The following is a 12,571-nucleotide window of genomic DNA, read 5'->3' on the forward strand; positions in this document are numbered from 1 at the left end:
AGATATGTAGGATACTCTTATTGACTATTTTCATTAAAGATGCAAAATTATAAAGATATTTATAATTCCCTATAATCTGGTCCACATCACTTTCGTACCCTAAAAGTTAAATAAAACAACATTTGAGTTATATATATATATATATATATATATATATATATATATATATATATATATATATATATATATATATATATATATATATATATATATATATAATCAAGTTGTAAATCAGTTACAACTTGATTTTCTTTATAATCCTGACATGCAGTTAGTTGGTTGATTCTTTATGTAGATATATGGATGAAACATTCAATAGAAGCATTATTGTTCAATGTTCCTCAGGTTTTTTCATTGCCCAAATACTTAGCATTATAGCTAAGTATTTTGAGTATTGTCTTTAACTTTACATGGCAAATTTTCAAGTTTTATCACCTGCACGTTTTTCTCCAAAAAAAAAAATGTTAATCATTACTTGCTGATAATAAATGGAATATTTAAGGCTTGGGTTGCCTCACAACCCACAGACCTGTCCCAGGGAGACTGAAACTAAAAATGGAGATGACAATATTTTTTCCTGCATTGCTTCTGATCTGCTCTCTCTTCACAGCTCAGCTCCAAGCTGCAGACGACAATGAAATTATTTCACATTTAAGGCAAACAGATGCAGTGAATCTCCCAGGCAACCAACAAACCTTTACACAGGACATTCATGCAGTGCTGAGAGAGATGAGCGCTTCATTGGCTGGACTGAAGGTTGGTATGGAGTATCTACAGAGAGATAATGAAGGTATGTTAACCAGAAATCACTGCTGTTATTATATATAAACACTTTAGTTTCATACAGCAGTGTGAAACTACTGCTGTAAAAAGATTTTACATTCACATTTAAATGTTTTTCATTTTACTCCTCCAACAGCCAAGACAAAAGAACTGGACTTGATAAAACAACGATACCAAGGTATTTTGAAGACAATAAACAAAACCTTGATGTTATCACAATAAGGACAATGTTTAGAATAAGAAGGACATTATATTAACTAGTATGAATTGTCTGTCTATGTTTACTATTTTAGAGCAAGTGACAAAAGTAAGGAATCTTGAGCAGCGGATCCAAGGTATTTATAACTTTAACAATAAATTATTTTATGTGATAAATGACTCACTAAAACTATTTTCTCTCAAATATTGAGAAGCAAACAAAGCTGATTTATTTAAACAATTTTCAAAATCTCAGAATAAAACAGGAAAAGTTGTCTGACACCAAATCTATTGGAAATGTATCTTAGACAGGACTCATACACATACAAAAACTTCACAAGAGACATGTACACAAGATAAAAAAAAAATCATAAGCAGATTTTAGAAATACTTCTGCTGTAATTGCAGAGGGGATGAATGTTTGTATTTTTGTTTATTCCTTTCCTGGGCAGCAGGATTGATGGGAGGAGAGTGAATGAGTAATGGAAGGGATGAGAGCGCTCATACAGACGGGAGAGTAATGTTTACAAGGAACCAATTATTTTGCTGTCTTGATTTGTGATGTGTCTGAGTTTTGTTTTCTGTTTGCTAGAGGTAAAATTATACTAAAACTAAGCGACATTGAAAGTGATGGGTAAACCATTATTAAAATCTTTTTACGAACCTTAAAAAATCTCAGCTTCCTGAGAAGATCAAGGCACTAAAGGGCTTTATTATAAATCTGAGTGTATTTGTTAAGACAGCCAGGTGTCCATCTGTGTCCTACCCAGATACTTAAAGCACTCTACCTGCTCAACTTGCTTTCCCTGAATAATCAGAAGCATAAAACGCTGAGATGTGGTTGCTGCTGTATTTCTTCCACACAGCACAGTAGCATAAAGAGACCAGAAACTGCTGTGAATTTGTGATGTCAAAGTATTACTGTGAAAACTGACAGAGGACATATCATTTTATTTTACATTTCATGTTTGTTTGAATCAATTTTCAGCTCAGATAGGAGAACTGGTCAGTGTTAAAACCAGGACAAACAACACTGAAAACCAAGTGGAGGTTCTGAAGAGAGAAAGAGAAGGTTTGGAAAACTCAGTAGTATTAATCTAAAAATGTTATTCTAACATGCAACAAAAACCAAGTTGTGTACTTTTATTTCATGTCCATTAATTGTTTAATATGCTTAGATTATAAAAAAAATTAAGATAGTAATTTTAAATACACCAAATAGTCTTTTACGAACAAGTAACTGCTTGATCCTAATAATATTAACTTATTGTCTCGTAGTGAAACAAGTGGCTTTCTCAGCTTCCTTGATGGCATCAGGTTCAGGACATATTGGACCATTTAACACACAGACGCCTCTAGTCTTCAGACATGTTGTTGCAAATATTGGAAATGCTTACAACCCAAACACAGGTAACCCATTTTATCCACTGTTTCAACTTGATTCTCTTTATAATCCTGACATGCAGTCAGTTGGTTGATTCTTTATGTAGATATATGGATGAAACATTCAACAGAAATATTATTGTTCAATGTTCCTCAGGTTTTTTCATTGCCCCGGTGAGAGGAGCCTATCACTTTGAGTTTCACTTACATGGAGGTGGACATGCGTCACATGGGACAGGTGCTGTGCTGGTCAGGAATGGGAACAATATTGTCATCGCATATGAACATCAGGCTTCCTACTCTGTTAGCCCATCTAATGGTGCCACATTGCTGTTAGAAACTGGAGATGTTGTGTTTTTGCGTCAGTGGCAAAACTCAAGGATTTTTGATAACCACAATCATCATACAACCTTCAGTGGTCACTTGCTTTTCACTGTGTGAGCAGAAAACATTCCTAAGTTAATTTCTGCCTCAAGAGTGCATCATAACAAGTACATGATTTTTTATAACTGCATTAAATAATTTTTATTGTTTCATTTTGTCTTAAATTTCCACAATAATTTACCAGCCACAATGGTTCTAAGGCTTCTCTTTCAATTTTTCTATTTTTAATAGATTACACACAAAATGCAACTTAGAACTTCAATTTAGTTTTGTTGAAACATTTATTGTAATGCACAGTTTGTTTCAGATCAAAATTGTTCACTTTGGACTAAACCTTGTATATGTTGTTTGGTCTTTCATAAAATTTGTTTTTGAAAATTAAAAATATGTCCATATGTCTTTTGAGTGACCACAGAAATAGAAAATCATTGAACCAGGAACAATTGTTTTTTTCCAGTTTGTGTGTGTTATTAATGTGTAAAATACTTCAAATAAAGTTTTTAAAGTTATGCTAATTATGTTCATGGTTTAACCGGGGCCCCTTGCTCCTGCACTTCGGTTGTTAATGTGTTTGTGGAACTAACTTAAACAATCAGTGTGACTTTTCTGATTGATGAGTGTGATAAATTAAATAAACTATCATGCCTTTAGAACAGTACCAAAATATTCTATAAAGATGTTACTCATAGGTTGATTTCATATTGGAAGAGTTGACAATAAGAAGGTTTAGGATTAATATTTTGGGTTAGTTTATATAAACCTAAAGCAATTATAGTGGCTAAAATCCTGTATTTTAGGTTACAGGTTGCTATTGTTCCTGCTAGGCGTTGGTTTTACATGAACTCAATCAAGATTTGTTATGCCGATCTTCCTTTTGACTTATAATCATAAGGTCATTTATTTTCTGTACAATGTCCATTGTCTTGGCATTTCCTGTTAGAACAACATAAATCAAATATAAATCCAAACCAAACACAGTAGAAAACTGTTTGCCTCTCTCATAAGCAACACCTGAACAGAATCACACTTGACCTTAAGTTACCCCATACCTCTTCAGACATACTCAGAACACTAAGTACGCCCCCTAGTGGTGATAAACAGGAAAAGATTAATGGCTCCTACAGGAACATAAACACAAAAAGAAAATTGTGAAAGTTATTTTCATGTTGCATTAATGTTCATAGAATCGGATTTAGGAAATTGCAATCTGTGCATCAGTAATGAGCTAGTAAGCATATTTTTGCATAGTTCTTATAAAAGTTGACTTCCCACTGAAACTTTTCTTCCAAAGTCATATGTTTTTTTCTTCATGTGTTGTTTTCTGAGGAAGGACATAAGAAAAATACTTGGTTATCAGCAGTTTATCACATGTCTGATGCTGCTATCTGGTAAGTGTTGGTTTATCAGTCTGAGACCAAATAAGAGCTTATCATTTATACTACTGTTATTGAGGAAGCACAGAGAGAAAATAGTCCTTATCATTTATCTATCCACTCCTGGCACATTACTGGGTTATAACATCACAAAATCACAATGTTTGAGGTCTTTTTTTGTAGTTGTTGTTATTAATCACACACTAAAACATAAACCTCTCAAAAATTTAAGAAATGCAGGATTCTCTTATCAACTATTTTCATTTGAAATGAAAACATAACGTGAGTTAGAAAACAGCTCACTTTCTAATTATTTATCTATAAATCTTTCTAACTTATTGATGGAACATCATCTCCATCAAATGGAGATGATGTTCCAAAGAACTTGTTCTGATGTCAGCACTGGTTAACCATTTCCTGCATAAGTGTTTAATATAGACTTGTGCAGATAACTGTATAACAAAGTCCATCTTGGTCAGCACATGTGGCATTGTATTTTGTTTTAAAAACAATTAAAACCTAAAATGTCCATGAGCTGAAGAATGTACTGCTGAAGTGTATAGATGTTCAAATCCAGTGTCTTGAAAACTTATTAAAACGATATTTAAAAATGGATTAATCAAGGAAGCCATTGCAGTAACAAAAGGAGTAAAAAGATTTCATCAATTTTCTAGTGTTGGTCAGGACAGGATATTATTTCCTTGAAACTGTTTTTGTAAATAGAAACGTAGAAAGTTTAGATAACTCTCATGATAATGTTTTACAATGATGATACATGATACAATGACACAATGATGTCCCATATTTCCCTTGATACAAATTTCAGATCAAAGAGTAACCAGCATAAAATATTTTCAGGTCTTATCTCCTGCACGTTTTTCTCAAAAAAACAAAAAAGTTAATCATTACTTGCTGACAATAATTGGAATATTTAAGGCTTGGGTTGTCACACAACCCACAGACCTGTCCCAGGGAGACTGAAACTAAAAATGGAGATGACAATATTTTTTCCTGCATTGCTTCTCATCTGCTCTCTCTCCACAGCTCAGCTCCAAGCTGCTGCTGCTGCCAATGAAATTATTTCACATTTAAGGCAAACAGATGCAGGAAATCTCTCTGACAACCAACAAACATTTACACAGGACATCAATGCTGTGCTGAGAGAGATGAGCGCCTCATTGGCTGGACTGAAGGTGGAGATGAGGTACCTACAGAGAGATTATGAAGGTAACACAAGATTAGCAAAGAACACAAGTTTATTTGAAATACTGTGAAGATATGTTATTGTGAACATGGAAATAACATTATATTTCACTGTTTTCTCTTTACTGCCTCAACAGCTAAAACGAGAGAACTGGAGCTGCAGAAAGATGAATTAGACAAACTGAAACAACAGTACCAAGGTATTTATTTATTAATCTAATGTCCATGAAAATTAGTTTAAAGAACAAGAGCAATGTTGCCAAGCTTAATAACTCTATTTTAACTTCTAGAGGGGGAACTGCAGGGATGAATAATTAAAATAAATATTTTTGTTTTTCTGTTTGCATAAAAGTAATGGTGAGATGTTTGTTATTTTGTTATTGTATTTCCAGCTCAGGCAGGAGAGCTGAGCAGTGTTAAAGCCCTGACAAACATCACTGAAGATCAAGTGGAGGCTCTGAGAAGAGAAGGAGAAGGTTAAACATCCTTATTGAACACTCATATTATCATATCATAAGGCATTTTTAATCTACAATCACCAATAGTCTCATTCTTCATAATTATATTAATTTAAATGTCTCTTCAGTGACTAGGAAACAAAAATAAAGAAGATCAGGATTATTTGTAAAACAGCTGAAACACTGAGTTTCTTTACCTTTGGACTAAAACCCCATCTGTTTAGAGTTGCTTTTGTAAATGAAACACCAAATGATATTTGATGTGTAATGATAGCACTTAGAAAATGTAATGCTTCGATTGATTGTTGTGTTTTTATGATATAAAGCCCTTTGAACTGCCTTGCTGCCGAAATGTGCAATACAACTAATCTTAATTGATTGACTGACCAAAAATAAGATGTAATGAAGAAATGTAGCAACATAAATATTTGGATGTAAAAATTCATTGCAAAGACAGTTGTTTAAATTTTTTTGTCAAATTATATTTTTTCTTTGATCCACACACAGTTAAGACGAAAGAACTGGAGGTGCAGAAGAAAGAGTTGGACAAACTGAAAGAACAACACCAAGGTATGCCAATAATGAAAAAAAAAAAATCAAAAATAAACTCAAAAATAAAGGTATCAAAACATTACCTTTCATGTCAGCTGCCATGATTAAAAATATTATCAAATATTAAAATGAAGCAAAAAGTAAATAAAATAAAAAACAGTATTCTGTCATTGTGATAAATAATAGTCATAAGAGTAAAATTGATAACTGTTCTTTTGCTTCGCATAATTTCAGCTCATGCAGGGGAACTGCTCAGAGTCCAAACCAGGGCAAACGGCACTGAAACCAAAGTGGAGGCTCTGAGGAGAGAAGGAAAAGGTTTGTGAGTTCAGAGATAAACTCCCCACTGCAACAATCACATTTGTTAAAATTGTTACATTTGTTTAAAATAAAGAATGCATTGCTGTTGTTAAAAATCTGACCAAATTTTTTATCCCACATCCTTCTTTTTTATTCAAATCAAAACAGCTTACAGTGGATAATTTTATGCTGGATCCTAATAATTACTTCCTGACTTACAGTGAAACAAGTGGCTTTCTCAGCTTCCTTGATGTCTTCAGGCAACTATGGAGAAACTGGACCATTTAACACACACACACCTTTGGTCTTCAGATATGTTGCTACAAATATAGGAAATGCCTACAACCCAAACACAGGTATCTCAGGTTAAATGTTGCTATTATTATTATTATTATTATTATTATTATTATTATTATTATTATTATTATTATTATTATTATGTATTTCAGGTTTTTTCACAGCTCCAGTGAGAGGAGTCTACCACTTTGAGTTCTATATCTATGGACATGGACATGTTTCATATCCTGCAGGTGCTGTGTTGACCAAGAATGGAGAACATATTTTTATTGCATATGAACATCAGCCTTCTCATGCTGCTAATGCTGCCAATGGTGTCACATTGCTGTTAGAGGTTGGAGATGTTATATTTTTGCGTCAATGGCAAAACTCAAGGATTTATGATAACGGAAATCGTCACACAACCTTCAGTGGTCATCTGCTTTTCACCATGTGAGCAGCAAGCTGTGCTGATTTTTACCATCAACTCTACATGTTGGAACTGACACGGAGCTACAGTGGTGGAATTTCTCTTCTTGATTTCCTCTTTTTTTGCATGTTTGTCACACATAAGAGCTTCCTTGCATCAAATCAATTTAAATATCAACTTAACTAAACACAAAATGTGTTTTTTAAATGAACGTTTATGTTTTTAATGGGGCAAAATAATCCAAATCTACCTAATCCTGTGTGAAAAAGTGATTGCTCCCACTTGTTAAAGCATAATTTAACTCCGGTTTATCACACAAGTTCACTTTCTCTAGCCATGCAGAGACATGATTACTGCCAAATCAGTTTTCAATTAAGACGTCACTTCAATAAGACCTGCCTGATAAAATGAGGTTTACCACAAGAGTCTCAAAATAGAGACATCATGCTGAGATACAAAGAAATTCAGGAACAAATGAGAACGAAAGTAAATGAGATATGCAGACTAATGTCTGAAAATGGTTACAAAGCTCAAGGATTTATGATAACCAAAAACACCATGATACCTTCAGTGGTCATCTTCTTTTTACATGTGAGCAACAAACAATCCCAATTTTCTACCAGCTACAGTATCACACATTAGAACTCATTATTGAATCAAGCAGAATACACATTTCTTTGCTAATTAGAAGTTAATATTTTTGTATGTAAAAAATATTACATGCAAAACAAATATTCATTAAATATCATGGATATCCTAACTACACTGTGACTATGTATGTATATAATTTAAATTTGACTAAACTGGGATAAAAAGTGGTTCTTTAAACATGTGAAATAAATTGCCTCCTACCTGATGGACTTGAACACAAAATAACTATTAGTCTAATATAAAACTGTATTTCAATAGCTTTACATATATTTGAGAGTGAGTTATTGGATTTTTTTTCTTTCTGTTGTATATATCCATGTTTTATTTTTTAAGTACATTTTCAATTGAATATTTTATGAGCATTTTGATTAAATATGTGTCTTCCCCAGCTTCTTTGTTTACAATTGTGTGTACAGTAATAGAGTTGGTTTTAAAACATTCTTTATAAATAAAGTTTATTTGATTGAACCATAACTTGATTTAAAATTATGTTTTTTTAAATTTTATTTTATAAATATTGTCACATTAGTTAATAATAGTGGTAAGCTAAACCTTATCACAGATATTAGTGAGAATGAAGATGGAAGCATTTTGTCTTTGTAAAAGAATATAATGATCTTTTTTTCCATCAGCAAAAAACAAACTTAAAAAAATAGCACTGGTTTTTACTGTTTCAGCAATAATAAGGACATGGTTTGGGACATATTTAACATTTTTATATCCATTTACTTAATAAAGCCACTTCAAAGACTAAAACAACCAGACTGAATTGTTACCATAAGAGTCTTTTTCTAAGATGACACATAGGTGTGATTAATGATGATAATGTTTTTAATGAGGAGGTGAGAAAATCCTCTTGGTTTATAAGATAAAGAGAAGGTAACCCTGGTTTTGCCTTTTGTTATTTGTCTTTCTTTGTACAAAAAAAAGTCATTACAAATTTGAACATCTTAGAAATGCTCATATATTCAGTAATTTCTTTGCAATAAGAGCTGTATTTAAGCTTTGTGGACTTTCTGAAATTTGCCCACCCTCCATGTTTTTCTTAGTATCTGATAAGAAATCAATGACCTGACTTTGATGGCAAGTAGGTTTCCTTCACAGATACTCAGTGAGATTATCATCAGATAACAGTGAAACAAAGTCCATCTTAGACAGCATGTGTGAACTATATTTTCATCTTTCTTTAGCTTACTGATTTGTGAGCCATTTATGAGCTATCATGCTGATGGCTCATAAATGTTTAATTAATTCTAATTATATGATTTTAGATTGTAGTAGGCTAACTTCATAATAGATATTGTGTTGCTCATAAAAAGTAGGTCTGACTGTGTGACTGAATCTAGGTTTCCAGTGTGATCTGGTTTGTGGCCTCATTGATTTAAGTGCTGATTTCTAATAAAAACAACAATTTTGTTTCCTCCATTTTGCTGGAAAAGGCTGTGGTGCATGCTACCATTAAACTTATAGACACTATTTCTCAGTGACTGCAACACACTGTGGTCATGTGATGACACAGGAACCTAAAGATGTGTCACATCGGCATACAGGAATGGTAAGATATGTTCTTAAAATGTTTATCTGAGCTAGGAAGAGCATACAGCTTGAGAAACTCCACATGTAGTTTTTGTTTCCTCAAAATTATAGATGCCAAGTGAATGAAGAGAGTCCTGGTCTGCCAAATACAATTTAAACCAGTTGTTTAGTACAGTAACAGAGAGTCATAGAAGAGAGTTTGCTATGTAAGAAGGACTATTTTGTGTCAAGAGCACAATTGTTTTTAAAAGAGAGGTGAATAAGTTACTGTCAAAAATCTATTTAAAATAAGTTTGCCCTTGGTTTTTATCATGGAGAGGATTCTGTCCTTGAAATGTAAGAATTTATTTTTCAGCTTTTGTAAAGAGAAACATTTTATAGTTTTAAGAATGAAAATAACACCAACCAACAACACTAACAATAAAAAACAGACACATTATAGAAAAATATATTCTAAATTTAAAACTATGGCTTGTCATTTGTTGCAAGATATTGCGCTTTTTTTGATTGTATACGACAAGTCCAATGTATCAAGCCTTATCACCTGCACGTGTTTCTATAAAAAATAACAAAAAAAAAAGACTCTGGTAATAATTATTCAGCTGTAGTAAATGCAGTATTTAAAGGCCTGAGTGATGTGAACCCACAAAGCTGATCTGTAGAGACTGAGGACAGAGATCAAAATGTTTTTCCCAGCATTGTTGCTAATCTGCTCTCTCTCCAGCGCTCAGCTGCAAGCCGACAATGAAATAAGACAAACTGGATCACAGGAAGGAGACGCAGAAAATCTTTCAAATAATCAACAAACCTTTAAGCAGGACATCAATGCTGTGCTGAGAGAGATGAGCGCCTCACTGGCTGGACTGAAGGTGGAGCTCAGGTGCTTACAGAAAGACCATGATGGTATGTTTAGAAACCGAAGAATATCACAGGGAATTTCTACCTTATATAACTAAAATGTTTGCATAGAAATAATTATATTGTTCACAATTTTGTTGTACTGTCACCAACAGCAAAGGTGAGCGAACTGGAACTGCAAAAGACTGAGGTGGAAAAGTTGAAACAACAGTACCAAGGTATTTATCACAAAAAGCCTTCATGAGTAAAAGTTAGACATCAGAGGTAAAATCCATTTTGTTTAGCATAAGCACCCTCTAGTTTTTTATTGATAATTATTAATCTTATTCTAAATCTATCTGAGATACAATTGCAAGTACAAATAGGACCCACTAGACACGAATTTCTGTTAAAATCTTCACTGACAGGAAGAATAGATTGAATCTATTATTCATCTTTGCTGGCATGTCTTTTCATTTATGCATTAAATTAGAGAGAAACCTAAAGAAAATATGTTTGAAATGTGAATTGTGGCATCAGGAAATAAACACGTTATCTTTCTTTTCCAGAATCTGAAATCTGAAACAACACTAACAAGGTATTTAAATACTGATTTTATACATGACATAATCTTGTTTGCCTTCATTGTGCTTTTTATAGCAAAAATATAAGAACTGGGGCAAATCAAAGTGTCTCCTATGTGTCATCATGTCTCATAACCACTTAAATCTTGAGGAAAAGAAGACAACTAATGTGAAATGAATATCTGTTTTTTTTCTCTTTTAACAGGACGGGGTAACATAATAACAATAATAATAATAATAATAATAATAATAATAATAATAATAATAATAATAATAATAATAATAATAATAATAACAATAATAATAATAATAATAATAATAATAATAATTACTGTGGTTCATCTGATTTCAGCTCATGCAGAGGAACTGCTCAGAGTTCAAACCAGGGCAAACAGCACTGAAACCAAAGTTGAGGCTCTGAGGAGAGAAGGAGAAGGTTTGTGGATTTAGAAATAAACTCCCCATGTTAACAGTCATATCTGTTTAAAAAATTGCATTTATCAAAGCTTTCTTTAAAATGTTAAAAATATGGCCAATTTTTAAATTCTTGTTTCTATCCAAATAAAATTAGCTTACAGTGAATAAATCCATGCTGGATCCTAACATTTACTTTTTCTCTCACAGTGAAGCGAGTGGCTTTCTCAGCTTCCTTGTTGGCCTCTGGTTCAGGAACAGTTGGTCCATTTAACACACACACCTCTGGTCTTCAGATATGTTGTTTCAAACATTGGAAATGCCTACAACCCAAATACAGGTATCTCAGTTCACGTGATTATTATTATTATTATTATTATTATTATTATTATTATGTATTTCAGGTTTTTTCACAGCTCCAGTGAGAGGAGCCTACCACTTTGAGTTGTATATCTATGGACATGGACATGCTTCACATCCTCCTGGTGCTGTGTTGACCAAGAATGGAGAACATATTGTTATTGCATATGAACATCAGTCCAGTGGTGTTGTTAAAGCCACTAATGGTGTCACATTATTGTTAGAGATTGGAGACATTGTGTTTTGCGTCAGTGGGAAAACTCATGGATTCATGATAACCAAAATCATCACACAACCTTCAGTGGTCACCTGCTTTTCACCATGTGAGCAGCAAGCTGTGCTGATTGCCACCATGAACTCTGCAACATATCAGAACTAATGTATACACTGAGCTACATACATTTCCTTAAATGTAGTGGTTACAACTTTTAGTCAGTCATATATTTAATTTCAATATGACCAATCTGGCAGAGCAATCTGTTTTTTTTAATGGGTGGATCAAATTGCCTCCAAAATGACAGGCTTCAATAGTTAACATTAAGAAATCTCTACTAAACACTAATTTTATTTTATTGCCATACTTTTTACATTTGTTTCCGAGTACATATAGAATTTTTTACTTCTGTCTTATCTCTATTTCTCTCTCTATGTACACGCACGCACGCACGCACGCACGCACGCACGCACGCACGCACGCACACACCAAGCCTTATCACCTACACGTGTTTCTTCCACTTTTTTGTTTTTATTTTAAGTAATATAATGTTTTTGACCAAAGGTTATGCCTTTTTTTATTGGTCAAACCCATGGTAACATCTGTTAACTGCACAGACTTCAGACAAAAATTTT

The 12,571-nt window shown here is 33.1% G+C and overlaps 1 protein-coding gene and 1 pseudogene across 4 annotated transcripts; both read left to right on the forward strand.

Annotated features, from left to right (window-relative positions):
- Nucleotides 1-228: 228 nt before the first annotated feature.
- LOC103467985 (uncharacterized) lies at nt 229-8,931 on the forward strand. 4 transcript variants are annotated; one of them, XM_081608880.1, is made up of 8 exons: nt 229-790; nt 920-961; nt 1,077-1,118; nt 1,970-2,053; nt 6,290-6,352; nt 6,569-6,652; nt 6,856-6,990; nt 7,084-8,931. In XM_081608880.1, exons 1-8 carry the CDS (start codon nt 556-558, stop codon nt 7,365-7,367), a joined length of 969 nt encoding a protein of 322 aa, XP_081465006.1. In that variant the 5' UTR covers nt 229-555; the 3' UTR covers nt 7,368-8,931. The 4 variants fall into 4 exon arrangements, 3 of the variants coding, with proteins under 3 accessions (XP_081465006.1, XP_081465008.1, XP_081465007.1); XR_014088167.1 differs by lacking the exons at nt 6,290-6,352; nt 6,569-6,652; nt 6,856-6,990; nt 7,084-8,931 and adding exons at nt 2,260-2,391; nt 2,522-5,348; nt 5,462-5,524; XM_081608881.1 differs by lacking the exons at nt 229-790; nt 920-961; nt 1,077-1,118; nt 1,970-2,053 and adding exons at nt 2,806-5,348; nt 5,462-5,524; nt 5,717-5,800.
- Nucleotides 8,932-9,520: 589 nt separating this feature from the next.
- LOC145552116 (complement C1q-like protein 2) lies at nt 9,521-12,087 on the forward strand (annotated as a pseudogene).
- Nucleotides 12,088-12,571: the final 484 nt, after the last annotated feature.

Source organism: Poecilia reticulata, chromosome 7, assembly GCF_904066995.2.
Source record: "Poecilia reticulata chromosome 7, P_reticulata-male-v2, whole genome shotgun sequence".
NCBI lineage: Eukaryota > Metazoa > Chordata > Actinopteri > Cyprinodontiformes > Poeciliidae > Poecilia > Poecilia reticulata.